The following is a 22557-nucleotide window of genomic DNA, read 5'->3' on the forward strand; positions in this document are numbered from 1 at the left end:
ACTCAAAGAATATGCACCTATTACTGATTTATAAAATTTAGCTTGTCAATAGCATCTTAATTCTAAGAAAATGCTGTTAGATAGATAGATAGATAGATACTTTATTAATCCCAAGGGGAAATTCACATAATCCAGCAGCAGTATACTGATACAAAGAAACAATATTAAATTAAATAGTAATAAAAATGAAAAAAATTAAAATAAAATTAATGTTCTTTTTCTTATAACCTCTTAATTAGCTCTCATGCTATTTGTGTTTTTTTTCACATTCTTCAATTCTACGTAAGTTAATGTGGAGGACCCATCTTTATAGTTGAGATCGGTTGTGATTACCCAAGTCAACTTCTACAGGCCCCCACAAAACTAGTCTTGTTCTATACCTTCCAGAGATTTCACATGATGCTCTATAATTACTTAAAAACATTCTCTGTTGTGCTGTTGTTTTGTTTTTCCTTTCCTGTTTTTAGATAACATTTTTATTGAAATATTTTTTAGGTTAAGAATCTACGTTCTGGTGTTTCTCGGGCAGCTGTAGTTTGCTTGGGGGACATGTTTGCAAACCTCAAGAAAGGCATGGACCAAGAGCTTGACAATAGTGTGAAAGTTCTCCTGCACAAAGCTGGGGAATCTAATACTTTTATACGAGAAGATGTAGACAAAACCCTGGACACCATGGTCAACAGTGTTACACTTGCCAGAGCGCTCTCTGCGTTGGTAACTGGAGGAGGCAGGTAGGAGAAATTATTAAGTATGTCCTAAAATGCTAGTAGTGTGGGTACACTTACTAGGGTTGCACTTTTTGTTGTGGAGAAAGTAGATTATTTAGCACTAGATTATTGTGAGTAAAAGCTATATTTACAGATGTTTCTTGTGATTATCTTTAACATAAAAATACATTTCAACCTTAATAAAAAAAACACTATTTGCTTTAACCTCCTTTATAATCTGGCATGAAGAAAATAATTCCGCAATAAAATAGATTGTTTTAATTTCTTTTTTTTACTTTTTTTAGTTTGTCTTGCCTAGTCTTCCCACAAAGTAATTTTATCCTGTTAATATGAAGAGTAAATCTTCCCTCACTTTTAATGCATTTGTAATCATGAGTGATTAATCTCAAAAGTTTATTACTAGAAATGAATAATAGTAAACCCTCCACCATTCATTTCCAAGGAAAATCATTTTGTTCATATTTATTTATCTGCAAGGAAAAAATATTGACTTGTAGCATGTGTGTAAATACTAATGCTAAACCTCAAACTAGTATTTGATACATCAACCATGACCGCTCCCCAAGCCCACTGTCTGATAACTTGGCTCCTGCCTAGATACACACGCATACACACACAAAGACAGAGTATTGTTAAAAACCTTGGCTGTCCCTGTGACGATGTGGGTTCAGGCTCCACACTCCCTTTGTTATTGGAAGCACTCGAACCCCACACCGTCGATAATGAAACCGAGTGAGCTAGTCAATGGAGGCAGATTACTGAGCAAGGGGAAGGTAGAAAGTGTAACAGTGCTTTTATTAAAAATCAACAAAACAAAAACAGCGTTCATAAATAGTGCAGATCTTCAATAAATAAATACATAATCCATTAAATGAACACGTGGAGGTTAAAAATCAATAGAAAAACCACAATCCTTTAAAACGTGAGGTTAAATCTTCTTATGGAAGCAGTCTTAAAACACTAACAAAATCCGGTGCCTATTTTCTGTATGCGTCTCACCTGCTTATCCCGTATGGGCTTAGCAGCAGGCAAGACGCTCTCTGCAGCTGCCCTCCTACATCACACGCTCGAGACTGGAGACCTCCCGAACCCAATGCAACTGGAGCTCAGGTCCACAGCTCGGCCACTCTACACTGCACTAAAACCAATAAAAGCACTAAAACAATCCCACTAAAACAAACCAACCCAAGCTGTGGACCCTTAACACCACAGTCCCACGCAGTCATACTTTACCTCCTCTGTTACAGTAAACAACTTACAACCATCAGAGCTTGCACTTCTAAATTCGGTGTCCATTTTTATATCAAGAGGTCATAAGGCTACCTGGCAGCCACTCATACTAACCACTGCATGAATGTATACACTGTCTAGAGTTACATTTAGTGTATAGTGTGTTATACACTTTCTATGAGTTTATTTCTTATTATTATCAACATAGATTCCTTAGTCTATTTTATATGCATTATACTAATATTGTTTGAAAGAGACATGAAAATAAGAATTTCATTGCAGGAATAGTGTGTGACAGATAGGTGAAGTGAAGAGTTGTATATCTCAGTCTTTAACTATTTCTTTTTACTGTAAAGTCATCTGTTCAGCAATCACTCTACCCATAGTTCTTTGATTGTAATAATAATGGCTAATTTTGACATCATAATAGGAGAATTACTAATTTGAAGGACATTCCTTGTTCGTACCATTTCAAACAAAACCATATTAAACACAGCTTTGAATGCACATGTCTGGTTTATTATAAACTGATTAGGTTTTTTCTACCTGGAGAGAGAGAGAGTAGATTCATAATAAACATGCACTTTATACAAAACAGAATCACATTATCAACCTGCTAAATTGTCAGCAGGCTCAGAACATATTCTTAAAACATCTCAGAATAATTAATAGGAACTGCTGTTGCAAAAAAAGGTTTAAGGTAAAACCTTGCATTAGAGGATTTTTTTTAATTGTTTGTACGAAAATTACTGTATATACTGAATATTTATGTTTAGGTTGCCAAAGTACTCTTACAAAATATAAATGTATTCTGATGTATTATATCATAATAAAAAACTCAACACATTTTAATATTCACATTGTTGGTATTCTTTTTAGGTTTTATTTCATAATGTAATTTTTAAGAAGTATGGAAAAAACAGAATGCTTTTTGTCAAAAGCAAGCCTTTAAGAACATTTTAATAGAACATTTAACTTTTATGTAATTCCTGTTTGGTTTTTTTTTCCTCCATTTATCATATACCAATAACGTACAGTGAATACACTTGACTTGAGCCTTCATAGTTTTCATAATCTTTCTATGTACGTTTAGCATTCATTTGCGCAGAGGTTGATGTGCTTGCTGCTTCATGAGCAGCTCTTCTTTTCTATCGTCTGCCTCTTTTGTGTTAAAAGTGATTAAGTCAGAGATTGTGTTGCAATTACTTAGTACATTTTCCTTAATTTTTCACTTAAGATGCCACTTAAATCATTTTTGAGGCCGATTGAAGACCTAAGATATGAAGAGGTATAGGGATGAGAACGGCACCCGTAGACATGCGCTGCACGGCCGCCCTGCTGGCCGCTACCGAGAGTTGATTCTACAATAAAATAAAATAAAAATAAAAAGAGGAATAACCTTGGAGGTCAATCATTACCTCGAAAGCGGATAGTATATGTCATGTTGTATATTTGTATCAAATTTCAGGTCAGTAGTTCACAGTTTGCGAGCTACTGGTGATTTAAAATCTCGGACAGACAAATGAACAGCCACGGTAGCTTATTATATAAGAAGATTAAGCAAATGTGACTGTTCCGAGTTTGATCCTTAAGATGCTGGTGCAAAGCATGAGCATGCTTCAAAAGTGAAGAGTTACAATTTGCATTATTAATGTATAGGTAAATTATAACAACAGTTTAATATGATACATCCATATATCTTGCTCATCACTCACTTGGAAGACGAAAATCTTGGATGATGAGAATGTTGTAATTATTACATCTTTGTGCAAATGTCCAAAAGGTTTACAATCAGTGCATGATCTGAATGGAATATTATTGTGAATGTTTTCTAATGATTTTTCATTAAAAAGCTGAGGATATGTACCATCTTTTCCTCCTTTCAGCCTCTTATGTGCCAGCTCATAAACCTTTTGACATCCAAAGTGGCTTTCAATATTTTGTACATTTTATTTTTACTTCTAAACATAATATCAAGATAAGTCCACTCTTGACATTTTTGGGCACTTTTAATCTATACACTTGAGACATGTAAAGGTCTGTTTTTAATATTTCTATACAACCTTTAATGCAGCAAAGTTTCATAAGCATGAAGTATTTGAAGGAACGTTGCAAGTAAGCTTAAGCCTTACAGTAAATGTTAAAGAGACATGGGAACAGAGTTTTGAGTGACTTTTTCTTGTGTGATTTTGAATACAATGCAATTTCCATCTCTGTCTGTTAATCTTGTTAATCACATGAAACAATATGGCTCTTAGTGGAACAATTTTGTTGAAAATTAGCACACTTACAAATCAATTATATTGAGATATCCCATCCACAGAGTTTTAAAATTTCAAAATTTACCAATGAAAAACATTGCCAAATGTATGATCTCATCTATCATAAAACAGAGATCTATTCTTTATGACTTCAATTTGGATTAGTCTTCTGCTTCATTTTTACTTTTTGAGAGGTCACTTCAACTTATGCATTTAGTATATTTTCCCCTCTTGCTCATTTGGATGCCCCTTCTGTCTGCAAAATGGATCTCCAATCCAACGCCCAGGTGAAGTGTGTGAAGTGTGCATGCAAGCTGCTGGTACACTAGCTGACTTCTCCTGCTGCGTGAGGTTATTTAACTGTAAAAGAAAAACGAGAAAATGAATGTAAGAGGAAAGGAATTATGTAAGCTTTGCTCTGTAAGCACAGAACAAATTTTTATATCAAAAACAGCTTCACGGTTGTATTATCTGCAAATTCTAACAATTCATTATTTCTGTGACACTATATTTTATTAGTGAGGTTCTAGACCTGCTTTCCATTCATGGTCCAAAGCAGCGTACAACTTTACCTTGACATTTAATATTATTGGGTACATCTTTTAAAAATTATTAAGAAATTTGAGCTGCAATTAGTCATTGACCCTCCACAACTAACCAGTAATAATAGCACATAAATCACTGCCCTTTTATATCACTTGAAGTGGAATCAGCTGTCTATCACAGCTATTAAGCTACCACAAGCCTATTTAGGCTACATTTTTAACATTATGACACAGTAAAAGTGCAGGTGAAAAGCATGTCTTTAATTTAGTGTACTAATGCATGCATTGGCCTTCTGTTATAGCTGTTCTTTTTGAATACGACTCAAACAAATATTAAACTTCTCTCAGACTTTCAAAACAGTTAACTAAGCCCCCGAATGTAACTTAATATTATAGCATGCATACATTTTCTAACTGGTGTTGCTTGTTTTTTCTCTTTTTTTTTCCAAGTCACTTGAATGCAGTTGTTAGGAAATGTGCAGCCCAACACTTGGCTGATGTTGTGGAGAAGATGGGACCAGGACGCCTCCTGTCTGGCATCAAAGACATAACAGACAAGCTTTTACCAGCTGTTGCAAAATTTGCCCAGGATAGCTCTCAGGAAACCAGGTACATAATAAAGGAATTATTTACTAGATCTTATTTATAGCATCATATTGAGTGCAGATATAAAAACTTCATCAGTAATAAATAACTTTCACGTTGTTGTTAGATTCCATGGAAGGAGAATGCTTTTTGTTATGATGTCACACCAAGACTTTGAGAAAATGCTTGAAAAATATTTGCAGCCAAAAGATCTTCCATACATTAAAGAAGCTGTAGGCAACCTTCGGCTAAAGGTATGTTGTTTGTAATTTGATGAATTGTATAGAAGACCATAGAGGTGTTAATTTATCATGTTGGTTTTCATATAGCTTGTCCTTGTATTTACTTGAATTTTACTGGTTTTACCCTTATATATGTAATGGTCAATTTATAAACTGATTTTTTGTAATCACTTAAATGATTTTAAATTGATTGTCAAAAGGAACAAACAGGGGAAATGCAATGTTAGGGACAGACTCATAAATAAAGTTTGTGACCTGGTGCAGAGTAGGCGCCTTTTAAGAGATTACTTATTTTTCATGTAAATTTCTAGAGAAACCATATTTGTTTGTGTACTTTATTTTTTTTTTAATTCTTTCACCTTTTTTTTTATGATCCAATAAATGTCCTGGCTCTGCTAGTTCCTTTAAGTGTCATATAATGCTTACGTTATCTAAATGCCTTGTGTTTTTTTCTTAAGTTTTGTTATTAGTCTTAAAAACGTAAAAATTGGTCTTAAAATTGTAGTTGTTTATTTAAAAGTTATTTTTCATTTTTTTTAATTTGACTATTGGTAGATTCCCAAACATGATTGAAGGATTTCTTTTTTAATAGTTGATACATATGTGATACTGTATATTCATATTATTCACAATATACTTTAAGAAGTAGTTGTTATGTTAAAGCTACTTGTTGCAGTCCATTACTAGGCAACAGATAGCTCACATATCAATTTCCATTTTATATTTCCTTTTAATATAAACTAAGCATGTGGGCAATGGCAGCTCCTTCACCTTAAGCATTAGGAAAGCCATTCTTTGCATTCTTTACTCTTATGTACCACTTTTCTCTCTCTCACTGACTGGCTTAGTCTTGTCCTTGCACACTGTGCCCAATAGCATTTTTCTCTGGTTTCAATACTGGGCTATATATAGAAGTAATCTGGAATAGCTTGAATTAAAAGGTGTAATTTGAGTGCCAAACCTCAGCTTGATGTGAAGTATAGATGCAAAAATGTATTCTACCAGACATATTAGATGAAAGGCCTCTTTAAATTTAATGAGCATTTAATTTAACTGCTATATTCCTAAAAAGAGAAGGCTACAAACAGATAAATCAGATGAGACTTTTCTATATTATATATGCCATCCAACTGACCCATATGCGTTTAATCATAAGACATCCAGAACAACAACAAAATCTGGAGAAGTATTGGGCCATAGCAAATCAAGAAAAAGCTGAAGTTCAACAACAGCCGACTTTCCAACCTCAGGTCATAGGTTTTTGAAAGCATGTTACCCTTGGTTGCCCAGGAAGTGTACAATCACAATCATTTGGCAGGTGTTGTTTCTTGTATGCCCATGGCTATTAATACACCTTTAATTATTCTAACTAGCAATTACAGAACACAGGTAGCTCAACTCAGAGTGCAAGCGGTGGAGAAAATGATGAAATGCATGTTGCATTGTCATCTCCAGGTTTAAAGGTTGAGACTGTAACAGATGTATCAGATAAGAGTGCTTATTTACGAGTACAATACACACTATCTGCATGCATTATTAAGCAACTAAACCAAATGACTGCCAGTCTTAATGGTTATATAAAATAACAGGAGTGGGCGCTAACAACAGAGTGTATCAGAATTACTTAATTCAGTATTGAATAATAAATTGTATATTTGAAATTTAAAATGTGATATATAATAGAGTTGTAACCACATCATTCTCTGGGCTGATTATGTATTTTAGAATATAAGATAAAAAGAATGTGTAAGTTGGATTTCTTTTGTATATTTTTATAAGCCTTTCATTCATTGCCCACCTAAGGTAAACTAACAAAGGTTACATGCTGGTCTAATTTTATATTTTATGAATAAGTGTCAGAAATGTAAAGGACTGGTTACTTGTCTTATGACCTGTTTTAATCAATATTATAATAAGCAGGCTTCAAAAGTGAATAATCATATTTTATGAAGACTACTTTTGCTAATCCTCCTTATGAAGTTTCCAGTGGTTTTTATTAAAAGAATTGTGCATTCCAAATTTCAAACCCAGCTTTTTTTTCCATTGTGCAGTATAATAGTCTAGTGACAAGTTTCCTGGTCCTTTCAGGGTTTAGGAGAAATGCCATTGGATGCCTCATCTGCCAAAGGACGACGTTCCCACCTTGGCAGTGGTGGCTCCATCCGAGCCTCCTCTAGTTCTCGAGAGCCACTCAACCTTTCAGGAAGGTAATTGTCAAATTTGAAGCATTATTTTATATTATTGTGGTTTTGCAAAATAAAACTATATTTTAAAAATATTTTTTTATACTTTTCATAACAGTTTTCACTTTCATTTTTTCACAAGTTGAAAGTTTTAATGCTTTTATTTATTAAATTGTTAAACATTGCACTGTTCCAGGAAAATTTATTTATGTAATTGTATTGTGAAGCAAAAAAATATAATCACAAAAATATTTAAAAATACTAAGTATGCATGTATGCTAAACATTTTTGCCAAAATTTCCTCATGTCAGAGACATTGGAGAGTCAGTGTGGAAACCATCTCCTAGGAATCTTGTAGAAAACACTGAATTTGTCAAGCAGCTGACAGGCCTATTGAATGCTAAAGACTTCAGAGACAGAACAAAAGGAATTGAACAGCTTTTAGCAGATTGTGAACGTAATCCGGATCTTATTATTTCAAATATATTCCCGGTAAGCAGTTAAATCTTGAGGTTTCTTTCTGGCATGGTCAGGGTCCTTAGTTTAATAAAGACCATTTACAATTTAAAGATAATTACAATTCTAAAAAAAGTATTCACTGGCATTATTTTGTTTTGGAATCCTTGCATACTGTTGACAGTAATTTATTCATATTTTAATGTTGTTATTACTTATATACAGGTTGAATTGGGGTGATCAAAGACACAAATGCCTTGTTTTTTTGCCATATAAAATCATGCAGTTTGCATGAAAAAATAATGCTAGCATTCCCAGCAGAAAAAAATATGTTGAGCCATGTCTATACCTGCATCTCACAAACTATGGCTATTATTATTGGTCTAAAGTTTTTACTATGTAGCGATATGATGTCTGTTATGCTCTGATTAAAAATGAATGCTGCAAAATTTGGACATGATTCCCTTTACACTTTTATTGAGAAAGTGGGTTCAGAAGGTGGACACAGTATAGAAATGATTAGAAAACCAATATTAGAGTACCCAGACTCTACCAAAACATTAGTATAGGCATAATCCTAAACTGATCAAATTGTAGGAATAGTAAAGAAAAAGAATAATGAATGAGATTAACATCTTGCCAAAATTAACCCAGAAATGAACTGCAACATTACTTAGAGAGAAAGAACTACAGGAAAATATCCATAGATCTTCAGACCTCTGATCTTGTTTTGTCTCAATCACCATTAAAACAAATTATGCAAATTGTATCTACAAAAGGGTCTGTTTGCCAGTAGTTTCCTCTGCAGTTATAAACCACTAATTTCAAATATCAAGACTTGTTTAAATGCATCAGACTGTTTTTTTTCTGTATACAGCTTTCTGTGATCCTGTAAGAGATCTTCAGGTTAACCTTATTTATGCAAAACATTTCAGTCACTATATATACAGTCAGTCAGTCATTATCCAACCTGTTACTGTATATCCTAACACAGGGTCACAGGGGTGTGCTGGAGCCAATCCCAGTTGGCACAGGGCGCAGGGCAGGAACAAATCCTGGGCAGGGCGCTAGCCACACACGGAGCACACACTAGGGACAATTTTGGATCACCAGTGCACCTAACCTGCATGTCTTTGGACTGTGGGAGGAAACCGGAGTACCTGGAGGAAACCCACGCAGACATGGGGAGAACATGCAAACTCCACGCAGGGAAGACCTGGGAAGCGAACCCAGGTCTCCTTACTGCAAGGCAGCAGCACTACCACTGCGCCACCGTGCCTCCCACTATATATACAATGGCTGTATAATATATGCATGATTCCATGTTCTTCTTCAAATGTATTGCATTATAATATATAATTTTAATATATTTAACTTGGAATGTTTTCTACCATTAACGGAAATGTAATAATATTGAATCAACATCCTGCTAATCTTTCTAATTTGATTATAAGTACTTTCAGTTTCTGTGCCCATATTTGGTCCAGACACCCTTGGAAGAAATTGTAACCATGTGTTCTTTAAAATAAGTGCTCATCAGTTTTGTGCATCTAAACTCTTCATAAAAATCAGCTTCCACCTACTACCACATATTGTCTATTGTGCTGAAGTCCACTGATTCATTTTCCTCCAACTTTTTTATATAAATACAGTGCAGTATATCTCAATCAAAAAAATTCCCTTAATTTATCGCTCTTTTTCCCTTGTGTGGTCTGTTAGTGGTTATACGGACTTAATAATCAGTATCATCAGTATCCTCCTTGTAATGTTTTGCATGTTTTTTATTATGCAATGTACAGTATTCATTTTGAATTTAAATTTTCTTTTCTCATTTTGATTTTCAGATTTTTGATGCCTTTAAATCACGACTTCATGACCCCAATAGTAAAGTGAACCTATTGGCACTAGAGTCAATGCAGAAGATAATTATTTTGCTTAAAGATAATCTGGGCCAAGTTATCCACTTAGTGGTACCAGCTGTAGTAGATAACAATCTTAATTCAAAGAATAATGGTATCTACATTGCTGCCAACAGTGTTCTACAGTGTCTTGTCGATAATATTGGTAAGTATTTCTGAAAGCTTGCCAGTCATAGTGGGTGCACAAGAGTTTTAAAGCTGATTTGCACATTTTCACTTACCTTTTAACAGTAATACTTGAACATACTTTATGAATTAAAGCAATAAGTTTGAGAGTATTCAAATGAATTTTTCTTCCTTATTTCTATATAACTTACTTCCATATATAAATGCAAGTTCCTCTCTGCATATATATATAAGCTTCAGCTCCACATGATTCACTTAGATCAGGGTGTCAAACTCAAGGGCCATGGGCCATATCTGGACCTTGGATGTTTTAAAGTGACCCATTTAATCAGTATTCAATACAATGCCTGTTGCCTTTCTGACACCAAAAGTTCAAAATGGTTAAGGCCTTCAAAGTACTGTCCCAAAATAGATCTCACCCCAGGGGAGCCCGGTGCTGAGAATTTGGGAGGCTTCAGGCCCGTCAAGGCCTCAAAATGTAGGACATTTTTTAAAGCTCAAAATGTTAAAGACAGTCTCATATATCTCAAAATATATCTCAAAAGAGGGAGTACCGTGAAACTCTGGCTTGTACAGAGACAGGTCCTAGCAGAATCTTTATAAAAGGGGGCTTATTAACAAAGATTGCCAAAATAACAAACTACTCAAAAAGTATCAAACAAGGAGGCAAAAATGTATTACCTCAAAGGCCTCAGCAATCAAGTCTCAATGCAAAAAAACAGAAATCGGAATCCTTAAAACGGTAGCAAAACTCATTAAAAAAAAAAAACAGTAAATACAAATAATCAAAACAAGAACTCACCAAGCACATTCAATGAACAGTAATGAACAGATGGTGCCGCCTCTTAGGAAACTACACACCACAAAATTTAGGGAACATAAAGACATTTAAAGAAACATTACAGAAATATTATTAAACATAATGAGTAGAATAATAAACATTCAACTAAGTGAAACATTAACAGAATAATATTAATAGCAGTAACCATACTAAAATATTCAAACTGAAAAATGAAATAAAAAGACGAAGGGAACATAAGCCAGGGAAGTGACCCTGGGCAAAACACTACAATGTCACGCTGCCCTAAAAATGTTTGTTGTTTTAGCATGATGCCTAAGATGTGGCATTCTCATGAAGGAGATGGAAGCTTGACTTCACTCCGGCCACTGCTGCTACTCTGAACGCTGTTTAGCACTGCATTGTTGTCACAACTGGGCGGGCACCTTTCTGCAGCTTATCAGACTGCTGCCACTGCCCAGCACATTTCTTTTGTCTTTGCTACTGACTTCATTGTTGTATGTGGATAGAAAATGCATTTGCATTCCAACCTGTATTAAATGTAGTTGCTGTCTGTTTCTGTCCTACTCCAAAAGTGATCCAGTAAATTTAAGAGCTGCACATTTTTTTGCTCGGCATTGACTTGGTCCCATTGCTGCTTATAGCTTTCCTAACCTACTGAAAAGCTAATAAAGAGGAAAGAACATTTCAAGAGAGACTCAGGGCAAAATGTATGGTAGTGCCGTAGTTGATGGATGATATATCCTAGCCTGTGTTGGGATTTTTAAGTGTTGTTCTTGGCTTGCAATAAAATTGACTTTGACACCACTGACATAGATTAAGTGGACTTTATCTGTGTATACATGTTTAACGTACAACAAAATAGACTGTTGAATACAGAACTATACATAATCAAAATATATGCATATAAGCTTGTCAATATTAATCAATTCATATAAAAACACACCTATTTTGGGACAAATTGGAATCATTAGATTACACAAACATACAAATCTATTTTAATTTTATTTTATTTAAGAGTACAAAAGATGTACTTTGCACACAATACAGTCAAAATACACTCACATGAGCAAAACAATGGCACATGTATTGTATTCCTAAAACAAAAAGGAAAAACATTCAAAAGTAAATCTATGAAACTAAGAAGAAAATAAACAACATTCTTCCCCTACCCACATCAGAGATTTATTTGCAAATAAAAAGGCCAAATATATTCTTCATATATATTTTAAGACAGCACCAAAAATTAAGCAAAACATGGCTAACAATAATGAATTTTTACCAAAAAACTATCTTTCTCTGAGAGAGAACTTGATGGCGTTTATAACAGGTTGGATTAGGATTTTTCCAGTTAAGCAAGAGGAGTCTTTGTGCAAGCAATGTCATGTAGGATGCCACAATAGCTTCTTCCTTAGATACTGCCATCTCACCTGTTGTTAATCCAAATATTACTGTATTATTACTATTACTATATTAGGGTCTAGGAGTGATGTTAGATCCAAAGTAATCTAAAAAACATGCAAAAATATTTGCACAAATGGTGCTGTGTTAGAATACTACCTGAACATATGACCTAGTGAGGCAAACACCCTTCGGAAAGTATTCTTATTTTATATTTTGTCCTGGGCACAGTTTAGACAGTTTTAAGATGAATTATAGTGTGCTTTGCTCATGGATTTAAAGAATGTATTTCCTGAATAGCTCAGCTCTATTCCTCATCTAAAATTCAAATAAAAAGATATTTTTCCCAGAGTTCTAGGATCTTGTACAGGTGAATTCCTTACAATTTGTTGTTAAAACATAGTGAAAGATAAAGAAAATTAGGCATATTATTTTTCAGAAAGTTTCCAACTTGCAGATTGAAAAAAATAGCATATTGCTTGACAATATACTTATGAAATGGCTATAACAACTTGAGCTTTACCTTCTTGACAGACTGAAATATACTTTTATACTATAATAGTACTTTTCTAGTCTGTAGTTTTATTTTTTTATATGAAACATTTCTTTTGTCCAATCAGAAAATAGTCTCCCATAGTGTTTCTAAACGTATGTCAAAAGTTCTCTGTTACAGCAGATAAATTTGTGAGATAATGAATTTTATACATGTCTTGCCTTTGAGCAATAATGCATTAAGTCAGCGCAGGAGAGTTGTACAAGTAGGGCATATTTTGATTTGAGCTTTAGAATAAGAGAAGCATGTTCAGAGATAACAATGGTGTATTTTACAGGACTCAAGGGTAGTAAACTATAATAAGTGAATAAAAAATGGATGTTTAGCGAAAACGTGTGACAGAAAGTAAAAGGAGCATTGTTCTGAATATTGGTAATAAAAGTCTTCATATTAGCAAGGTTATGATTCTTGAAAAACTGTAAAGTAACCACCACAGTTATAGGTATTGAAATTGTGTTTAGTGAAAACTTATCTAGAGCATGTTTCATTAGGCAGTTGAAATGTCTAGTCATTATAAATATGTTTGAAGTCATATTTGGAGTTAATCCAAGGGCCTTTGACATAAATTCTTTATTATCATCATTTGGTGTATATACATTAACGTTAGTCAGTTTAGATTGATATAGATTTCTGACCAGCATAATGCACAGCCTTTTCAAGGTCCAGTATTATATCAGTGGATATGAATAGAATTGTTTTATAAATTAAAATTCCCACTATTCTTGTGTTATGTTAGTTGGAATAAAAGATTTGACCAGCCCAACCTCTTTTCAGTCATGTTTGATTTTTACTATTTAAGTGGGTCTCTTTCAGAACTAATTTCTCTGCCCTCAGAGAGGAGAGGCGAGAAAGTGTTTTTCTCTCTTAAGGTAATGATTGACCCCTCTTGATGTTCAGCTGACAAAATTTATTGAACAATCCAGATTGACCTGTTTGTGTATTTTATGAGTATTTTTCCCAGTTAAGATAATAAGATATGATCACATCAAATTATATCCATAAATAAAAATATAGTCCAGATTAATAATAAGTACATGTAAAGTATGAACACATTAGTTTACGGCATTGTAACAACTGAGAATGGAGAAATAATTATCCCAGACTGTACAAATCCGGAGAAGATAAAACTTTGTGGCCCTTTGTGGTCAGCAGGCCATCAAGCCCATAGGTAATTTAAAATGTAAATACTTAATTCAATGAGAAGAAATCTTCACAATAATTAAATGTGAAAATGATACACAACATGCTGTACAAATGAACTCATTCCTTTGGATCTGAGTGAATTGATTTTGCAAGAGCAAAGTGATTCTCATTAAAAGTGGTCTTGTTATCTTTCAACTAATTTTAGCTCACAGAACAGTTTGAGGCCTGCTACAATGGATAGAGTAAAACAGGATAAATTAAGAGTTGATGGGGATTTTAAGATTTGTGAGCTATTCTTATGTTTTACTTAATAATAGAATATATTTCTTGGATTCAGTACTATGTTTTGCCATAGAACTTTCAGAGACCTGGTTAGTGTCACCTGTGCATTCTACAACTTAAAGAAAAAGAAGTTGTAATCGATCAATGAGTCCTGTGTTGGATCTTTTATTTTATATTTTTCAGTGGTGTAGTGATTATATTAATGCATTGAATTTCAGATTAAAATATTCCAAATTTTCCTTTCCTTTACAGAGACCAATTTAACACTATTTAAGACTCCGTTTTAATTTTCAGTTTTATGATTATTATACGTGTTGATTAATTCCTTAATTTATAGTACCCACAATTCCCAATTAAATAAATTTACATTTGGCGTTACATATGTTAACTTCCCCTGCTGATTTTACAAAACATTAACTTCCAGAGTCTTTTGTGTTATTTTATATGGTGATACTTGTTATCCAATATATTATTTAATAAATATATGAATTAGTGATATTTTTCTTTTTTTATAGATAAGACCCTCCTGCTTCAGCCTTTTTGTATGAAAGCTCAGTTTCTAAATGGAAAGGCCAAGCAAGATATGACCGAAAAGGTAGCAGGTATGTAACACTCTCAAACTCAACATAGTGCTTCATTGTTATTGTGGCAAAAACATGTATTCTTTCAAAAAAAAACTGATTTTGACCCCAACATTAATAAGTAAATTCTCTGAAGAAGAAAATTATAACTATTTAAGACTATCATCTTGTATTTTTGCATTAATTCTAAAACAAAGTTTTTGCCATTTGGATTTACATCATAATAACTTTTGACCAGCACATGGTACCAAACTATAATCCTCTTAATCCAGTTCAGGGGTTATGGTGGGTGGGCAGATCAGGATTGTGCAGAAGGTAGCAACAAACCCTGAATGGTGTGCCAGTCCTGCAGCTGATTTTAAGTTGGAATGTGAGGGGAAAATATGGAGTATTCAATGAAAAATTCATACAGACAGAGAGAGAATGTGCAAGAGAAAATGCAGATGCCATGTAGCCAGACATTAGGTGCGAAATTCAAACCCCAATCACTGAACCAGTCAAACAGCAGTGCTAACTTCTATGCCACTATTCATTCCACAGTATATGATATACTATTAAATTACCTTGCATAAACAGTCACTAACATTTATGTCATTTACAGAGGTTCTTAAATGACTCCTCCATTTTAGGCTGCATTGACAATGGAGATGAGAAGTAGTATACAAACGTGGTGGAAGAGTTTGTTATGTGGTGCAGGGAAAACCACCCAGAATAGAATATTATAAAGACAAAGAAGCTGGTGGTGGTGTTCTGGCATTCAAAGGAGACCCTATGATCAATCACTATAATGGGAGAGGGAAAGTGGTGCAGTCTTATAAATAAATAGAGTGAAATATGTGGATAATACACATGATGCACAAAAAGTACCAGAGTAGACTTTTCTTTTTGAAGATACTCCGGTTCTTTAATGTGCGGGAATGTTCATCCAGTCCATAGTAGCCAGTATATTACTGTATTCTGTGATCTGCTGGGGCAGTGGTATGAACTCGGGGGGGATGCTAAATGACTGAATACACTCATCAAAGAGGCCTGCTGCCATACTGGATTGGCCTTGGACATACTGGCAGCATCAACAGAAAATAGGCTGATGGCAAAATTAAAGGCCATTATAATTCAGGTTGTGTTGTCATGTAGCACCACTGACTCATTCCACTATAGAGACTTTGTAATGCCTCCTCCAAATATGCTCATCATCACCCCAGCGGTTATTATAATTGACACATTTGCAAATGGACAATTGGATTTTCCTCCAAGAATCAATATATGTACATTTCCATTTGTTTATTTAGCAGATGCTTTTATCCAAAGCAACTTAAAAAAAGTTATTTTATATTTCTAGAAACTTTGGCTACCAGGACAGATATCTATGAGAGCTTATAAACATTCTTCTAATTACAGTACTCAGTTGATCAGTTTATTTTATATAAATATGTGAACCGAACAGAATTTTTGAAAGGGAGTAGCTCCTCAAAATTAAAACCTTTGTTCACATCAGTAATACATTTCATGGAAGGTCCACTGGTATTACATACATTTATCAGCATTTAAATGACCATGAAACAGTAATGCTGTGGTTTTATTATGACAGGGAAAATTAATCTGCGTCTACCTTTTTCCCTGATATATGTTGTTTGTTTTTCAGATCTGGTGACAGAGCTGCATCCGCGTAAACCTCAGGTTGTGGAACAGAAAGTATTGCCTCTTTTGTGGCACCTCCTAGGCAACATGACCAGCAGTGGTTCTCTTCCTGGCAAAGGAGGAAACATTCGTGCGGCTACCATTAAACTTTGCAAAGCGCTACATGCGAATATGGGTCCGAGTTTGCTGGATCTTGCTGCCAACCAATCAGGACACATCAGCAAAACTCTGCAAGAAGTACTGGAGATCCCTACCTAAATCCAATGAAATTTAGGGGGACCACAAAAAATAATGTTTACTTGAAAATTTGTACAGTTGGTATCATTTAATATTCACAGTGCCTGCACTTCCTACAGCAAAGTTGATGTTAGAACAGTGAAGTCTTGAATCAACACTACAAAGAAAAACTCTAGATCAGTATCAAAACCGTAAAAGGGACTATGAAAAAAGCAGATCCTTTGTACATAAAGTGCTGTTCTCCACAAATGCAAATGCTGTCAGCATCAGGTTGCACTCTTTTAATAGCAGGTTTTCCACAATGTTTTGCTGTTTTTGCACTCCTAAAACTCGGTACAGTAAATACTCTGTATCCTTTCAACATGAATTTGTTAAGCGTTGCTGCAGAATGTACATTTTTAAATGCACAATGATATAATGTTTGAAATTTACTATTTTTCTTCCTTCTCTTATGAAAAGAAAATCATTCTGATAACAAATTTATTTGGGTGTCTTATAATGACTGGGGGTTTGGTGTGACTCTTGTCATGAATTGTGAAAGAAAAACCGAAAATGTTTTGGTTTTATTTTTAATGCCTCCAGATATTTTAATTGCACAGTATTAGCTTAATCTTGCTGCTCTTACATTTAAATTCTTTGGGTTCGGCTCATGTAAGGTTCTGACTGCTGTCAAGTGTTCCTTATAATTAAATAAGAGGCACTATTCATGATTGTATTTCTTCTCTCGTTTAAATAAGGCACATCCAGCAATTAGGCACTTGATAATGTTAACAGACTTCCTTAATATTCGCCTTATCCAGAGCTCATTAACTAAATAACTATTACCAAATTTAAGGAAAAAAGGCATGGCTTTTCCCATGTGTAAGAACCATTTGTGAAATAGTCGTAGTTTTTTTTTTTATGTTGTAGTATAAGAATTAGGGGTCTACTCATTTTACGGATTTCACGGAAATCAGGAAGTTACAATTTTGAAAAAGTAATTGTATATTAGTCCGTTGTTTATCAAAATGTGTATTAAAATCATAGCAGACTTTCAGATTTATTGATTACTGCACAAATGTGGTCATGTGATAAATGCAAACCAATTCAAATCATGTGATCCTTCCAGTTTTCACAAATTTCCAGTGTTGTGGGTGATATGGTAAGGTTACATTTTTAAGAGTTAAATAGCTATTGCTTAAAAAAGGTACAAGAAGTAAAAGGTTTTACCGTTCCAATAGGAAGGTGATGATTAAAGTAATTTGTTTATATTGTATTTTGACTCAGGGAAAGTTGCGTAGTGGTTCTTAATGTTTGGGCACATTTGAATGCACCTCTACATCAAGGTCTACCAGAGCAAGCAAGTCAAAAGGGACAGTGATAAAAACGTGGCAAAAAAAAAATATCCAAAGTGGTCATCATTTTCACTTTTGTAGAATGTTCTTGGTAAAAAAAATACCATTTGTAAGTGAGGACTACTTCCAGAACCACCTAGGATGTGTGTGTCTCATGATATTTGCAGGCAGGTTTCATAGTATTATAACATCACTGACAGATAACCATTCTGTTTACATTAAGCTCCCTATATTGGATGGTTACTTAACTAAGACATATTTTTGATCTTGGCTCATCTGTGGATTTTTTAACAATAACACAAATTAACCATTGTTAAGTTTTAATGTTTAAATGACTTCATTAGACTCAGATCTGCATGGTATGATATGCTTTTTACCTAAGCAAAACTTTGTAGATGTGTTGAAGTGGTGTTAGACTAAAACTTAATTTACCTAATTATTTCAATTTTTATTCATATATTATTCAGGTTTCTTTGAAGTAAAAGCTTATAGTCTTTTTTTCCAAAGTGTGTAGTGATTATTTAAGACAGCTAAACAAAATGTCACAAATCCATTCTGGTTTTTGCTTTGTAAAGCACAGAGAGCTTTCTGCATAATAAACTTGATGTCACACTTGGTGCACAGGCTTCCTAAAATCTAGGCACCTTTTCAAACAAAAATATTTTAAATAATAGAGCTTGTGTCCATTGATGTGGTAATCTGTATACAGAGCATGGTTTTCTAATGGCCCTTTAAAAAATGTTGATAAAGAGTGAAGCCAGTGTAAATAATACTTGTGGTAAAAGACATTTTAGTAGCAACCAAACTATCTTCAGATAGTCTGGCTGCAGGTTTTTTCGTTTACAACCGACAATTTACAAAGTGTAATCAGTGCTGTATATATTTTAAGTTTCTGTTTCCAGAATGTAATCTTCATGCCACTTACTTTTTTTTCTTTGTGCATTTCTAATCTTTGGCCCTTTTTGGCAGTAAGATTCCTCATTGTCCTTAAGGCAACTCTAAATAATGACAAGAACATCACGTGGAATGTCCTGTATATCCTGCTTAAAGCCACGTGGTGATGTTCATGTCCATTTTGAACTCTTTAGCCACATCCCCACAAAACTGGAAAAACAGGGTCTTATGTGAGTTTTATAAGTGCAGTGCATGTGCCATCTCAGTGTGCATCCTAGTTCTGTCACTTCAGAGACCGAGGACAGCAAATTAATAGTTAATAAATTCATGCTCCTTATATTTATAAAGTAAAATATAGACAGTTGGGTAAATGTAAGAAAATTCTTTCTATCTATCTATCTATCTATCTATGTCTGTCTGTCCTGTACATATTATATATATATATATTGTATCGTACATTGTAAAATATCCATTAAGATTGTTATTTATATGTAACTGAGCCGTGAAAAACACCTATAGTAATAAATCTGTGATCTAAGTAGACCCCTAGTAATAATAACGCTTGTAAAATGAATGTTGGTTTGCTGAAATAATGTGTTCAAGTTTTTGGCATGACCAAATCACCAAACAAACAAAAAAGATTAATATTTTTGTTACATATTTTTAAATGTATACAAATGGCTGCAAATTTTACAAAAATGTAGGTGTTGGATATAATTCATGTACTTGATGTGTGATAAATATACTAAAATAATATTTCTTTAATGATTTATACACAGAGCCCAAGTATGTAATTCTCATGTAATAATAGTGCCAGGCCTCGTATAGCCTTTCACGTATTTTTCAGAGCTGAATGGTACTGTACTCGTTTATAGAAAAAGAAAGTGTAATGTTATATAAATAAATGTTTTTATTTCTGTAAAACTTTGTTCTTTTATTTCTGTTTAAATATTAAGCGGTTTGTTTGTCCCAGAAAAATGTTACTGTGGAACACAGATCAAGAACAAAATAACGTTCCTTATGAAGATTGGCAGATCTGCCTTCTAAAGTGCACTGTTTGTAAATCACCCAATCTATTCTGTGTTCTTGCTTTTGGTAGAGTTAAATCTTAGTGACCTCATGCTTATGACATAATGGTCGTCTTAAAATGTTTTGTGTTATTGAATGAGGACTACTTTTTGGTTCCCACATGGTCTTTTTTTTCTAATTCCCTGTTTTTCAGTCCAGGTTAATGGCAGATTAGCTGGTTTACAGTCCAGTAAACCTCTCTTATTTAATTGAATCTATACTAATAAAAGGCAAAGCCCTCACTCACTGACTCATCACTAATTCTCCAACTTCCCGTGTGGGTGGAAGGCTGAAATTTGGCAGGTTCATTCCTTACAGCTTCCTTACAAAAGTTGGGCAGGTTTTATATCGAAATTCTACGCGTAATGGTCATAACTGGAAGCACTTTTTCTCCATTTACTGTAATGGAGATGAGCTTCAACGCCGTGGGGGCGGAGTTTCGTGTGACATCATCACGCCTCCCACGTAATCACGCAGTACATAGAAAACCAGGAAGACCTCAAAAAAGCGCTGAAGAAAACATGCATTATATAATTGAGAAGGCAGCGAAACAATAAGAAGCGAGCGAGTGACATATACAACCATATTCATGAGTTCTGCTACTGAAACAAAGCACGATGTAAACCTACACTTTAAATTAAGTTCATAGACAGGCTGCCGCTGGCGTTTGTAATTTAGTGCCTGCCCATATAAGGCCGTCCGTCAGCGGCAATCCAATAGCAAACTGCCACGGGTAAATATTCACGGGTGAAGGACTGTGCTTATGGAGAGGAAGATGAGATGGTCAGGGTGGTGTTTGACACAAACTCAGCGAAACTGCGAGAGAAAGTTTTAAGTGCCAGGACTAAGGTAACATTAAATTCAGCTATGGACATAGCACGAGATGGCACCAGCACAGCTGGGAACCTTCGATGCATGTATACCGAGTGGCTCACGTGAACTGACGCAGTGCACAGATAAAAGCAACAGTTCCAAAGAGCGCTGAACAAAAACCGAATTACACAATTGAAAAGGCAGCAAAAATATGAAGCGCCTGATAAGCATATTCATAAATGCAGCTACTGTGGAAACAAAGCACACGTTGGAAAAAGTCAATGTCCCGCTAAAGGAAGACAGTTAAAAAAAACCCGTGCATGCAGTGTGTCAGGTCTCAGATAAAGAAGAAGACGAGCTGTTTATTGATGCAGTAAGAAACGAATCGATAAATGAAACCTGTCATCTTTACAACGATTGACAAACACGGAATGTAACTTGAACACAACACATCGTACAAATACGAACCTGATTGAAAGAAATAATGATAATCAAATCCTTGATGACAGCAACACTCAGTAACACTCACAAAACAAATACTGTATATTGACAGTCATGTTACGTTATTTTTAAAATGTTCCCTTTTCTTTTCTAGCCTTTTTAACACACTACTTCTCCGCTGCGATACGCGGTATATATATATATATATATATATATATATATATATATATATATATATATATATATATATATATCCCGCTCTACATACTCGAATAATGGATACTTTATTCGCCATCAATGATTGTTTTGGTAAAGCCATACTCAGTGTATTCATTAGATGAACGGTAAAAAGTAACAGCGAGGGAGGATGACTCATTGAGGCATGCAGGCTGTAGTCGCGTCAACTCTATCTGAATTGCGATCACATTTGAAAAATATATCTTTTCAAGTTCTATTTAGTCCATATGTGTCAAACTCAAGGGCATGGGCCACATCCGCCCGGCGTAATTATATCCGCCCGAGATCATTTTATATACTGTATTATTGTTATTAAAGCCCGGGTATATGAAGAGCTGGTAACACAATAAACTACAGATCCCATAATGCAGCGCTTCAGCTGCCTTGCCGAACACTTACCGCTTACTAGAGTTATTGCGCACTGAGTTTGCACGGCGCTTTGGTGACTTTGAAGAACAAAAAAAGTCCGTCTACATGCGGCTCGAACCTTGTGCATGTTTGGTAGCACATATCTGTGTGAGAAGCTCTTCTCAGTGATAAAGACTAACAAAACAGCACACAGGAGTCGCCTCACTGATGAGCACCTGCAATCCATCCTGATAATCTCCACAACACAGAACCTCACAGCAAACAGAAACGAACTTGTGGCCAAAAAAAGATGCCAGGCGTCCAGCTCTAAAATGACATATGAGCAAAGACAACTGAATGATTTGATTTGTTATTGCACGTAAGAGCGGAGTCAACCGTTTTAACAAACAGCGTATTGCACTGATACGAAATAGCTGTGTGTGTATATATGTAGATATGTATGTATATGTATATATATGTTTATATATGTGTGTGTGTATGTATGTATATATA

General features: G+C 34.6%; 1 protein-coding gene across 1 annotated transcript in view; it reads left to right on the forward strand.

Moving 5' to 3' along the window:
• LOC120518447 (TOG array regulator of axonemal microtubules protein 1) overlaps positions 1 to 20055 on the forward strand; it is a 116038-nt gene extending 95983 nt beyond the window's left edge. Inside the window, exons 15-22 of the mRNA XM_039741234.1 lie at positions 496 to 731; positions 5215 to 5373; positions 5477 to 5603; positions 7680 to 7798; positions 8086 to 8266; positions 10075 to 10294; positions 14969 to 15055; positions 16677 to 20055. Coding sequence (XP_039597168.1) covers positions 496 to 731; positions 5215 to 5373; positions 5477 to 5603; positions 7680 to 7798; positions 8086 to 8266; positions 10075 to 10294; positions 14969 to 15055; positions 16677 to 16930 — 1383 coding nt within the window. The 3' untranslated portion in view covers positions 16931 to 20055. The remainder of the gene's footprint in view (positions 1 to 495; positions 732 to 5214; positions 5374 to 5476; positions 5604 to 7679; positions 7799 to 8085; positions 8267 to 10074; positions 10295 to 14968; positions 15056 to 16676) is intronic.
• Positions 20056 to 22557: the final 2502 nt, after the last annotated feature.

Source organism: Polypterus senegalus, chromosome 18, assembly GCF_016835505.1.
Source record: "Polypterus senegalus isolate Bchr_013 chromosome 18, ASM1683550v1, whole genome shotgun sequence".
Taxonomy (NCBI): Eukaryota; Metazoa; Chordata; class Cladistia; order Polypteriformes; family Polypteridae; genus Polypterus; species Polypterus senegalus.